The sequence below is a fragment of the Fukomys damarensis genome, unplaced genomic scaffold, assembly GCF_012274545.1.
Source record: "Fukomys damarensis isolate Sample0158 unplaced genomic scaffold, DMR_v1.0_HiC HiC_scaffold_25, whole genome shotgun sequence".
NCBI classification, from domain to species: domain Eukaryota; kingdom Metazoa; phylum Chordata; class Mammalia; order Rodentia; family Bathyergidae; genus Fukomys; species Fukomys damarensis.
In genome coordinates, this window is record NW_022900937.1 from 16,782,755 (window position 1) to 16,795,503 (window position 12,749).

The following is a 12,749-nucleotide window of genomic DNA, read 5'->3' on the forward strand; positions in this document are numbered from 1 at the left end:
TGAGCTCGAGGCCCTGGCGCGGCAGGTGCCGGACCTGCAGCGCTGGGGGAGGAGGCTGGAGGAGGAGCTGCGGACCTACAGGTGAGCGGGTCGCCGCGGGGACTCGCGTGTCCCACGTCTTGGGGGTGCAGCCCCCGGCCCGCGTGTTCCTCGCTTTCTTCGTCCGATCTTTTCTTTTGAAACAGGGTCTCGCTATACCTTCTTTTTGAACCGGGGATCATACTCGGGACCTTGTGCTTCCGAGGCAGGCGGTGGAACCACTGAGCTAAATCCCTGGCCCCTCGCTTTATCTTGAACTCACTATATAACCCAGACCTCAAATTCACAGTGATCCTCCTGCCTCAGCCTTCCAAGTGTTGGGATTACGGGCATATCACGCCCGGCCGGTTCTTCCATTTCTTAAATCATGAGACTCCACTTTTTGTTCTCCATCTGCTCATCCATCCACTCAACCCTCTTTCGCCCATGAAGTCCTGTTACACGCGTGTGCTCCCACGTGACCCTGAGTGCAGGAAAGTGTCCGAGCTCTGTGCGCTGTTCTACAGCCCTCAGGACAGTCCTGTGAGGTAGGTACCACCAGGCCCCCACTCTTCCGATGAGGAAACAGGTTTCTAATGACCCAGAGCAGGAAGGAGGACTTGGGGCAGAGGTTCAAGTCCTGGCAGGGCTGCTGACCCGTGTGTGACGTCGGGTGTCACCACCCCTGTGGGAACCTGTCTGGAACAAGGGTCCTCGAGGCCCTGCCTGGCCCGTGGTACCTCCTGCCTCTCAGAAGGCAGAGCTCCCTGCCAGTCACAGGCAGCCTGCTCTTCCCCAGCGCCCTCTCTGGGCGGCGACCATGCCCAGCAGCCAGGTTGTAACTGCCCAGGGGAGACGGTCACCGGGACAGATGAGGGGCGGAGGCTGGATGAGTGCTGGGGCTGTGGGGAGCTCAGTGGGCCTGCTGCGGGCTCAGCCTGCTGGGGAAGAAGGGGTAGAGCTGAGAGCCGAGCATGGCGCATCACCTGCCGGATGAGCAGAAGGAGGAAAACAAAGCGCATCCTAGAAAATGGGAACAGCATGGGCACATCCCCAAACAAAAAGGCTGGCGGAATCAAGCTGGAGAGGGCAGAAGAGGCCAGGCCATGGAGTCTAGAAAGTGGCCTCAGGACTTCACTCTTTTCTTAAAAACAAGAAACATTGGGAAAGTTTTAAGCAAAATGTGATGGCAGCGACTTTCATTTCAGTAAAGAATTGCCTGGCTCTAGCTGTGACTGAGGCAGGGGGAAGGAAAGAGCAGGAGACAGCTAGGAGGAGCCCGGTGAGGGCAGCGGTCACCCCCTAGTCCGAGTGGAAGGTGGTCTGGCCCGGCTAGAGGTGGGGCAGTGAGTAGGGGTGGCTTTGAACCTGTGTCCCCGAGGAGCACCCCCACTTCAGAGGAGCTCGGGCTGGTGGGGGATGGGGGGGACCTACACAGAGGCTGACTCCAGCCAGCCTCCTGCCGCTCCAAATGTTTGGATAATCACTTCCTGTTTGGATAGCTGATCTGCAAAAGAGCAGGGCTGGTTGGCTTGAGGCCGTGTCCAGCCTTGGAATTTTTCCCAAAAGGAGAAATAAAGGATCTCTTCTTCCTTTTGCCTTAAAGTCACAATTAGCCCTTCACTGCATGAATGTAAGAGCAACGATAAACACTGGGGTAGCCCTTCACAGTAGAAAAAGTGGATTTTGTTGTTGTTGTTGATTCATGGTTACAAGGTGGCTGCAGCACCTCCAGGCCTTGTTATATGCTGTCCAGGTACAAGGAAGATGGACAACTGGACATGGGGAAGATTTTCTCCAATGGAGGCTTTGCCTTTATAGCCTCCGACAGAACTTACATCTCTGTGTCACTGGCCAGAGCTGTGTGCCATGGCTCCCCCACATTCAAGAGAGCCTCGTCCCAGTGGCCAGCCCCAAATGAAATCAGAGTTTCATTTTCAGGAAGAGGAGGACACGGCTATTACTGAGGCTCCAGGGGCGCTGCCTAGTACACAAGGAAACTGAAGTCCAGGCATGAGTGACACCATGTGAAAGCCACTCAGCAAGGATGCACACGGGCCTGGCCCTGGCTTCCCTGCCCATCTTCCTGTAGCTTATGGGCTGACTTGCCCAAAGCTGTTCTCTGAAGAAAGGAAAGGGGGAGACAGAATAGCCATGGGAGATTTTGAGCACCAGCTGTGTACCCGGCGGGATGCCTAAAGAAGAGCCACGACCTGGATGTCACAGAGGAGACGACCTAGGCTGGACAGGGTGCTGCTTGCTAGGAGGGGACAGTGAGGAAGTCACTAGGGCAGAACTCACAGTGACCCTGCGGTGGGTCTGGCCAGGGATTCTCCCAGTCCACAACTTCAGCAGGGCTCGGGAGGGGTGGGGAGCTGCATTTCGGGACCCAGGTGCTCAGATGCTGCTGCATGCTGAGCGGGTCATCCTTCCCCCTGTACTACAGCCCCACCCCACCCCCGTGTGACAGCCTGCTGGGGCCTCCAGGTGGGCTGCAGATGTGGGAGGACTGAGCTGTCCCTGGGAGAGACAGATGGAAGCCATTTGTGGTGACCTGACTCACACTTTCCCGGCATCTCCTCTGGTGCTGGTTATTATATGCACTGTAAGGCCGGCATGGTGTGGGCACTTTTGTCCAGGGTGGCGGTGGCTTTAATAAAGTCACGAACTCCAAACACTCGGAAACTAGGGTGCAGACTCCTCCAATGCTCAGTCTCCTGCCACTTCCCTCAATGACATCTCGGAGCCACTTGATTTTTTTCATTTCTACAACTTCTATTTTGTTCTCTTTCATCCTGCTCAGCCCTTGTTTTACAGGTGCTATCCAATCCGTTATTTCTTTAACTTTTAAAAATATACCGCATCCTCCAGATCCATGGCTTCCACATCCATGGATTCAACCAACCAAGGATCAAAAATGTTTAGGGAAAAAAGGAATGGGACATTTCCTCTCTTGTCATTATTCCCTGGGTGACACAGAACAGCCACTCGTTACAGAGCACTGCCACTGGGTCGGGAGGTGGCTACGTTCCAGCAAACACTGAACTTTTACACAAGGAACCTGAGCATCTTTCTGTCCCCTGCACATCCAGAGGGGCACTTAGTTATGCTGCCGTCTCACTGGACTTGCTGTAATTCCTGAGTTTCTTGCCATATTTTACGCCTGCTGTCTCTGTTGTCATGGTGAGTCCTAGGTGTGCTTTGTAGTCTTTGATTGTGAGCTCATCTTTAGCACAGCTGTGATCCCCAGGAGCCCCCTGCAGAGCCAGGGGTCCCTGAATTCCAGATCCTAGGTCTCTGTGGGGATTTCAGCCACCTCTGTTCCACTTCCTGTTTCTGACCTTGACTCTGTGCTCTTTTAAACGGTTATGATGCGCCCAGCATTGCGGATGGAAGGGAGCCTTCCTGTAGCACCTCAGCCCACAACCTGCAATGGAGAAGCAGTTAGAAACACTGCTTTGTTCCTTCAGTCGGGTTTTTTGCATACTTTTTATGGACCAAGCCCTGTGCCAGATGCCTGGGTCACAGAAATGGCGCAGACAAGTCTGCTGCCTCTGGATGGTCACCAACAAGCATGTTAGTTAGGACACCGATGTGCTGTCTGCAGAGGGGCCACATAGAAGCCACTGCCACCTTCGGGGCGGCAGCGTCCCAGGCCACAGAGAGGTACCTGTGTGTCGAAGGGGCTTCAGGCCCCCTCAAGGTAGAGAAGGCCGCGGAGCTGCCTGGCCCCGCCCCCGCCACCCGAGACACAGCTCCCCCACGCAGGTTGCCTGTCCCATGGAGGCCACCTCAGTCCATGTCCTGCTTTCACAGCTGGGCTCCGTCTCACACCACGTCATCTGAGTCAGGAATGCTGCCTGCTGCACAGCACATTTTTGTCCCAAGTAGACTATACTGACGGTGCCAGGAGAATATGTTGCAATAATGCAAACAGCCTCATATGCACTATCCGACCCCACCATTCATAAAATGTTACTTAACCCCTGCCAAACCAAGCTCATTCACCGATACTTCTCTCTCAACTCAAACCCAATCACGCTCCACCTCCTTGTCCTCTATTTTCTCTTTCTTTTCTTCCTATCATTAGCCAGGTCTTTTCGCTAAGTGCCAGAAAGCTTAACTCAAACTGACTTGGGTGAAGAGAACTTGGTTCTTAAAACTGGATAGTCTAGGTATTCCCAGCTTCAGATAGAGCTTGATCCAGGTTCTCAGTGTTACAGGATGTGCCGATCTCTGCTTTGCTCCCCTAGTCCCCCTTGGCGTTCCAAGCAAACATCTCCAAAGTTTTGAGTCAGGCAGAAAGACCATCTCTTATTTAAGCTCCACTCAGGTTCTGAAACTGAGCCTCCCTGGGCCAACATATCCAGCCTTGATCCCATCATGGGGTCCCAAGGTAATGTGATGTGCTGACGGGTCACACCTCAGCCACTTGACCACTGCATGGGAAGCAGAAAACCTGCTAAACTCTGGGACTGAGACCCTCCCGGGAGAACCAAGAGGGGGTCCATCTGCACATGGACAAACAACACATGCCTTCTGGAGCTCGGGGCCAAATCCCCTCTCTTGTCTTAGTACAGCCCACCCAGGGCAGGCCAGACCCTGGGTAGGAGCCAGGCGTGGAATTACATGGCCGTGACCCCAGAATGTGGAAAGCAGAGGCAGGAGGATCACAAGATCAAGGCCAGCCTCGACTACATGGAAAACCCTGTCTCAGAAAGCAAGCAAGACTAGATTGTGAGGGCCTAAGAGGAAACCTGGTTTGACATGGGACAGATTTACTGGCTGCAAATGTTTTGGGGGGGGGCATGCTGGGCCCCAGATGTGTGGCTCAAGTATTGCCCTCCTGGCCAGGGAGGTGGTGAAACAATATCCTTCTGCCTCCTTCCCTTGCGGGGCCCCTTGGGAAGCATGAAGGCCAGGCCCTTCTTTGGTCACCTCCCAGGCCAGGCCAGGCCACACAGTGAGACTGCAGGGCAGGTCAGTGAAGGGACAGTGGCTACTGTCTCAGCTCGAGGGCACCGGCCCCTACATGGCTCTGGCCTGGGTCTACTTCAGTGGCAGCCGCACTCCTGGGAGAGGTCACCCCGCCCCGGGACATTTTCTTCTCTTGAATGTCTTGGCCAGCCGTGGGCAGAGGAGCAGCTGGGCCTTGGTGGGAGCCTCAGGACATTCCTGGGTGGGTGGGCAGCGGGGCCAGCTCCGTGGGCAGTGACGGAGCTCCAAGGTTCTGAAAGGAGGCAGAGACAGGTGGCCCAGCTGCGGCGGAGGAGGGGCGGTTGCCTCTGTGGCTTTGTTGTCCCTGAGGATGAAAAGCTGGCAGCGAACAGGGAGGGCAGCCCCATCCGCTGGCCACCGTTGTGGGGATGCAAAGATGAGGCCACCTGAGGACCCCCTTTCTTCTGCTCCATCGCAGCAGCTCTGTGGGACCCGCAGGTCAGGGGAGGGACAGAAGGAGGGGCGGGCCCATCAGGCACCATCGGTGGCCTGGTTCCTTGGCAGTGCTCTATGGGTGGTCATGGCTGGGGACAGAGGCCCCTTCCGGGGACAAAGCTCAGATTCATAAAGCGCCAGTGAGGTGGGGGAGCTCGGGGCATGAGGCCTGTTCAAAGTCGTTCTCATCTTCACAAGCCTCCGTTTTCTGGTCTGCAGAATGTGAGGAGAATACTAACACCCACTGCATAGAAGCTTGGAAGGTTCACAGGGCTAAAGTGTATAAAGTACCTAGAACAGTGCTTCTCACTGAGAAGAGCCTCAGTCCTGGAAATTATTATTATCACTTTCCCTTATCCGAGCAGCCCACAGACAGAGCAGACCCATGAATTGCAGTGGTGGTGAGGGCATCAATATTCAGAGTCCAGGTCACGGAGAGCCCTCTGCCACAGGGACAGCTCCCAAGCAAATGGGCAGCTTCAGTTGAATGTGGCCTGGCTCCAGCACACTGATGGCCCAAGTAATGTTGGATCAGAACACCCCTGGGGGACATGCTATCATCTGAGCTGGGTTCTGAGGGATGAGCAGGAGTTCTTTCAGACACTGCAGAATTGGGATCCTGTGAGCACAAAGGTTCTTTCTGCCACTTCCCACAGGTGAGCTGAAAAGAAAAATGTTAGACTTGTCATTTGGGGGCAGCTACGCAAGTGCAGTTGCCTGTGGCCGTGACCTCCCTGGTCTCCACCTTCTCTTTGGTGCCTTGACAGTTCTTGGAAAGTTCCAGCTCAACTTACCTGTGCCTCCGTTTCCTCCTTTGGAGAATGGGGATCATTTCACTGCCTACCTCACAGGGTAAGAATTCAGTGAGATAATGTAGAAAAAATTAGAGTCGTGCCTGGCACATAGTAAATGCTCCATAAATGCCCTCTCGGGAACCATCCCTCACCGGTGATCCTCCAGTTGGCCTGGTCATACACGCACGCTGAAGTAGGTGGAGCCCTGGGCAGCAGGGAGGCAGGACAGTTCCTCAAAGGAAGGTCGGTGCTTTTACCATGAGATGAATAAGGATGCAGGCCAGGCAGACACTGCCGTGTCCACCTCACCAGCTTCTCGTTGGAAGTGGAAATCCAAGAGCTATGAAGGCTGTAGCAAAGGGACAGGGCTAAGCAAAGGGACAACGAAAATGTGGATGTTTGGGCCACTGGGCCAAACGTCAGGGGTTTTTCATGTCCAGAAAGTCAGAGTTCAGGGCACATCCTGATGGTGTCCGTCGGCAAGGGTGGCCCTGTCCACAGAGAAAATCTCTCCCTCCTCAGTCCTGATGTGTTGTTTGCCCATAAGGAGATGTTGGTGGAAGAACCAGTGCCCAGGTGGAGGTTGGGTACATTGCGTAGCTCTGGGAGAGCTGCAAGACCCAGGCCCGGGAGACTGGAGGACAGAGAGCAGGTGCCATGACCTCTGGTTCGTTCCGCTGGTGCATTCTGGGATGTGGACAGTGAAGGTGGCCTTGTGTAGATTAAACTGTGGAAAGAGTTCTAGGTAACTAGAACATATCCCAATGTAGAGAAAAGGGAGATAGATTAGTTCATCAACAAAAAAATGCCAAGAGTACACAGCTTCAGGGATGACTGGAACCAGGAGCTCAAGTCACGATGCCTAGACTCTTTCCCCTTCCATTCTTTTTTCTTTTTTGTACCGGGGATTGAACTCGGGCCTTTACGCGTGCAAGGCAGGCAGTGGAACCACTGAGCCAAAACCCCAGCCCTCTCTTTCCATTTCTTATCTCTGCTTTCTCCTAGTTGGCTCTGAGTTCAGACATTCAGACCTTCCTGTAATGTAACAAGAGAGTTTCCATCCTATCAATATTAGCTCCTGTCCTCCCCACCACCCCCAACAGAAAGAACTTCCCCTTTTCAGTGATTCCTGCAAAATATCAACTTTGATTTTTCTGACATGGGGCACCCATACTCATCCCTGAACCAGTCACTGATACCTGGGACATAGAATATGCTGATTGGCCAGACCAAGGTCATGTGAGTTCTCTGGACCAATCACTGCTCCTCTGACTGGCTAGACTGCGTCACGTGCCCATCCCCAGCCTTGGTTGTGTCACAGGGACTGAGAGAAGGGGTTGGGCTGGCTCTCCAAAGAACAACAGGTCTGCTAGACTGGGAGCTCCTCATGCACCGTGATGGCACCCAGTGCCCCTCTTTTCTGTCCCCACTGCCACTGAGCCTGGCTGAGGGATTTCTGCAGCACCAGGCAGGTATACAGGATGCTGTGGATTGGCAGGTGGGTGGGTTCTGGCTGAGTTGGCAGAGACAATTTGGAGAAACTGAGAGTCACCCCAAATCCGGGACCAAACAGAGGGTGGGTCAGATTCTTCACTGTGTCCCTTCATAGTTTTCTCTCGGGATGAGCCATTGGTTTTTGTGCTGTCCAGGGCATGGGGAGGTGGCCACGAGCGAGACAAGGTTCTGGCCCTTTTGGGCTTACACCCCAGTGAGAGACAGTAGCCCACAATAACAATCAATCAGTCAAGAGGTAAGGCTGAGGTGTAAGGGGCGGCTCTCTGGCTGTGTCAGGGGTGTGTAGATGTCAGCTTGGGATGCTATGACAAGTAGCACTGGTGGGCGGCTTAAATGACAGACAGTGACAGTCCTAAGGCCCTGGAGGCCAGAGGCCCAGATGGAGGTGTCAATAGCCGGCTTCCTCTGAAGCCTTTCTCCTTGGCTTGCAGACGGCCGTCTTCAGTTGTCTTCCATGTCTGTCTCTCTGACACCGGTCACTGGCGTGGAGGCCCCCCAGGGGCAGCCTTGTACCTCACTCACCTCTGTGCAGGCCCTGTCTCCGGATGTGGTCACATTCTGGGAACTGGGGTCTGCCCTTCGACGCATGAGTGTGGGGGATACAACTAGGAGGCGTCTCCCAGGAGGTGACATTGGCATTGAGACCCGAAGAACGAGATGGAGCCCGTGACTTGTACAGTTTGGGGCAGGAGTGAGTCCGGCGGGAAGGGCATGGGGCTGGGCGTCAACTTGGGGGTTCTGCGTGTCTGCTGAGGTATGGGAAGGCTGGACTCCGAGCCAGGTGTGTATGGGCCACTCAAGGTAAGGGACAGGCAGAGCCTTGGGCGCCCCTCCTTCCAGTCTTGCTGAGTCCTGTCCCACGTCTCAGATCTTCCTGCCCCTTATCAGCTGTGCCTACCACTCAGGGGCCCCAGTGCTATCCCCACGTCACATGGGGTGGGGGCGGTCTCTCGACCCCCACATGGAACCTGCAGCTTCCCTGCTCACAGCCACCCCTTGGGCTCTGCATGTGACCGTCAGGCCCTGAGTCCTCTGGGCCCTGCCTTCCGTGCTATCCAGTGTCCCACCTCGCTGCTGTCAGACAGACCCCACCTCCTCCAAGCCCATCAGGCCCTCTCCCCCGACGGGCTCTCTGAGGCCCCCAACCCCCATCTTGCTCCAGACCCTGGTTTCTCTGCCAGAGGCCCCGCCCCCTACAGCCTGTGCCGTCATCTTGCACAGCCCGTCCTTTTCCGCCATTCATTGATCTAGGTGACAGCTAAGGTCTGTCACACACACACATCCCATGTGAGTCAGGGGCCACTCAGGTGCTAAGGAGAGAGATGGCAACCCCACTATCCCATGTGCATGGACTAGAGGCGGCTGGGCTGGCTGGGGTGCGGAGGTCATTTGGGCCCGGGGATACCCATATGACGTCCCCGAGAGCCCAGGGTCCAGGTGGGCTCGGGTGCTGCTGTCACCGCAGCCCTGTCCGTCGCCCGTTCGCCTGATTTATTTTTGGCTCTTCCTCCTGCTGTTGTTCTCGTTTGCTCTGCTGGTCTCCACTTCCTGCGTGGCTTCTCTGCTCAGGAAACACAACGCGGCAAAGGAAGCCACTGCGTGCGGACCTCCAGGACCTCCCAGGCAGATCCCACGGCGTGACTGTGGCCTGCTGCCCACCCCACCTTGGAGGGCCTTGGCTTCGGCCTGGGGGTCCCGGCAACCTGCGACTTCCTGAAGCTTTGCCAAGGTCCAGCGGCTCAGGAGGTTGGGAGCGGAGAGGGAAACAAACACGGGTGACATTTTGCATCCATGCCAGAAAAAGCCAAGCCTGGGGCCCGATGGCCTCTTGCTGTGTCACCTGGCTTTGATGTGACACAGCGAAGCGTCCCTAGGTTACAGTCTCAGGTGGTCTGGTCAAACCTGCACATCCGGCGGTGGTGAAGGGATCTGCAGGTGTACTAAAGGCTGTGATGAGTTGATCTGGGGTAAGCAGTGCCCAGAGTGAACCTCCAGGGTCACACTCAGGCTTCTGGGTAGAGAGAAAGTTCCGCTGCGCACATAACTGCCTGCGAGCCTCCCTCGTAGATTTCAGACATGCTTAGCTGTACCACAAAGGCCTTGTCCTTATAATAACTCCCTTGATACAAGGCTCTGATGGGTCTCTTCCAGTGGCCCTGCTTCTCTGCTTGACCCTGATTGTACAGGCCCCGAGCCAGGAGGGCCACATTTCTAAGCACCTGTGCTGAGGATTTATCTATATAACCCATTTGCCACCCAAGCAGTGCTGTGACTAGTTTATCATGACAATGCTTTAGGCTATAAGTAACAAAACCCAGTTCTAAATAGCTTAAACAACAAGAACATTTATGATCTAAGCCTGGGTGACAGCAGTTTTTGGCAACTCCATAATCTTTTTGAAAACCAATTCTTCCCACTGCAAGGGTTCCTCATGTTCACAGAATAGCTGCCATGGCCTAGGCATCACTGCCACATCCAGAGGCAGAAAAATGACTACTCCTCCTTGGACTTCCTATTTCTCAGAAGTCTTCCTGGCAAACCTTCTCTCACCTCTCGTTGACCAGAATCACATTATATGCCTGTTCCTAAACCAGTCCTTGGTGAAAGGAAGAAAACATCACAGGTGGCTTAGACCAATCATATCTCTTCTTTGGGAGCCCACAGCCACTGGAGTAATAACTGAGATGCTGCTAACATCACTGATGGGGTGTGGCTGTTTGGATGGTTGCATTCGGTTTCTATAACAATCATAACAAATAACCACAAACTAAGTGGCTTGAAACACCACCAGTTTATGATCTTACGATTATGTAGGCCAGGCATCCAGGCAGGCGTGGCTGGGGTGTCTGCTTGGGCCTTTGCAAGGCCACAGTCAAGGTCCTCGACCCCAGAGGTCTGGGAAGAAGCTGTTACCAGGCCCATTTACTTGGCTGTGGCGGAATCCCGTCCTTGTGCTCTGGGACCGAGGCCCGTTTCCTTGCTGGCCGTCCACGGGGGTCTGTCTGCATTTTGTCTCCTGCGGATCCTTCTTCTTCCAGCCTTGTCACCCTTTCTCACTTCCTCTCCCACACCAGGCAAGAAAGTGCTGTGTTTTAGAGAGAGACAGGGACATTCACCCCTGTGTCCAGGCAGCTGTGCCCCAGGACACCGCCCTGCCGAGGTGGGACAGCTTAGCTCCCCGGGAACCTGGAGGCGCGATCTTCGGGGCTGTTCCTGGATATTCTGCCCACCCCAGTGGTGACCTCAGTGTCCACCCCAGTATGGTGCCCATTTTCCCAAAAGAATGAAGTCGGAGAGGCAAAGGGAGTTGCTCGAGGCTGCACCTGTCAGGGGTTGTGGTGGCAAATGGTAGAAAAGGGCACTGCCCACTGCAGCAGGAACAGAACTGCTGGGCAGGGCCTGGGAAGCTAACAGGATGCAGAGGCCTTCCCGTCACCCCAGCTCTGCTTCGGCCATCACTGCCTTACGCCACTCGACCCCACAGCGAGCTTGACATGAGCCTGTGCCGGAATAGGACTGAGTGCCCTGCAGGCCGTCAGAGCCGTAGACTCAGCTCTCCGTCTTCTCCGTGATCCCCAGTGTGGCCTTCAGTCCCCAGCCAGATGGTTGGCTTAGGCCACCCCGCTTCAGTGCTCTCAGCAAACCCAGAGGTGCTGGCTGGCTGCAGGGTGCAGGGGAGGCTTCCATTCTCCCAGCCCACTGAGCTGCTTTCCTTGGACAGTTTCCCCACAGAAGGCAGAAGTCAACAGCTAACTTGGGAAAGTGATGGCCCCGGGTGGATTGCACTCCTAGGCCTAGTTTTGGACGTTCCGCAAAGAGCTCGTGTACATTCTTAAATGGTTGAAAAAATAAAAAAGGGATAATATTTCATGACACACGACAGTGTCATGAAATTCAAATTTCAGTGCTCATGAGGAAAGATTTCATGGGCACGCAGCCGGGTTCGTGTTTGTGTATCCTCGGTGGCTGCCTTGTGCCACGGTGATCATATAAATGGGTTTCAGAGCCCAGCATACGTACTCTTTGGCCTTTGCATAGTGTCTGTCTTTGGTTCTCTGTCGTGGCTTCACTGATGCTCTGAGTCACTTCAAAACACTGACCTTTCACTTTGGCTTTGGGGAAGAACTGGAAGTCACACAGTGCCAGGTCCATGGACAAGGTGGACGCAGACACGGTGATGCTTTTATAAGCCTGCCTTGCTGCCGGACGGCACCGGGCAGCAGTACTCTCTGCATTTTGATCACACCTTGTAAAAACACTCAGGAAAGTGGACTTCCAGACCTGCTTCAGAAAGCGGCCAGAACAATGGGATAAGTGTGTTTAAAGCAAGGCAGAGGGTTCTGAGGGAGATGAATGGCATTGTGTCTTTTACTGCAATGCCTTTTTGAAATTGAAACATTCACATATTCGTGTATTTTGGTCCCTTGTAAATAAATGGCAACGTCCTTATAACTGGCACGCTGGCACTGTGGCATCTAAGTCTGACGCTGGGATATTCTGAGCAGCAGACTTAGATTAGGGCAGGGGTCAGAATGGGTTTTCTCCCCTCTTATTCTGGTCCTCTTTGTGCGCCATAGGAAACCAATCTCCTGGGCACAGTGGCCGCCACGTCTACCCTCAGCTTCACCAGTGGCTGATCACAGGCTGAAAAGAGAACGTGGAAAATGCCAGAAATAAGCAATTCATGTTTGGTGCGCTGCTCTGGGAAGAGATGCAATCTCACGCCTTCCCGGTCTTTCTCATTTCTGGACGCGTGTCACCGCTGTGTCCTGCGTCTCCACACTGTTCACCCTTTCAGGTGTGGGCAGGGGCCCAGCCCTGGTATTCTCCACAGAGTGAGGGTGGCTGTGTTCATTCGCATGGGACCTGGAAGCCCGACAGACGCCCTATCATGTTCACCTTGGTGATATGATCATCAGTCAAATACACCCACAGATTTGGGACCTGCTTAGTCTGTCTGCTAGAACAAACCATTGAGGCTGGCTAATT

The 12,749-nt window shown here is 54.4% G+C and overlaps 1 protein-coding gene across 1 annotated transcript in view; it reads left to right on the plus strand.

Moving 5' to 3' along the window:
* Window positions 1-12,749, plus strand: part of Efcc1 (EF-hand and coiled-coil domain containing 1) — a 31,346-nt gene that overhangs the window by 848 nt on the left and 17,749 nt on the right. Inside the window, exon 2 of the mRNA XM_010641291.1 lies at window positions 5-81. Within this exon, the coding sequence (XP_010639593.1) occupies window positions 5-81 (77 nt within the window). The remainder of the gene's footprint in view (window positions 1-4; window positions 82-12,749) is intronic.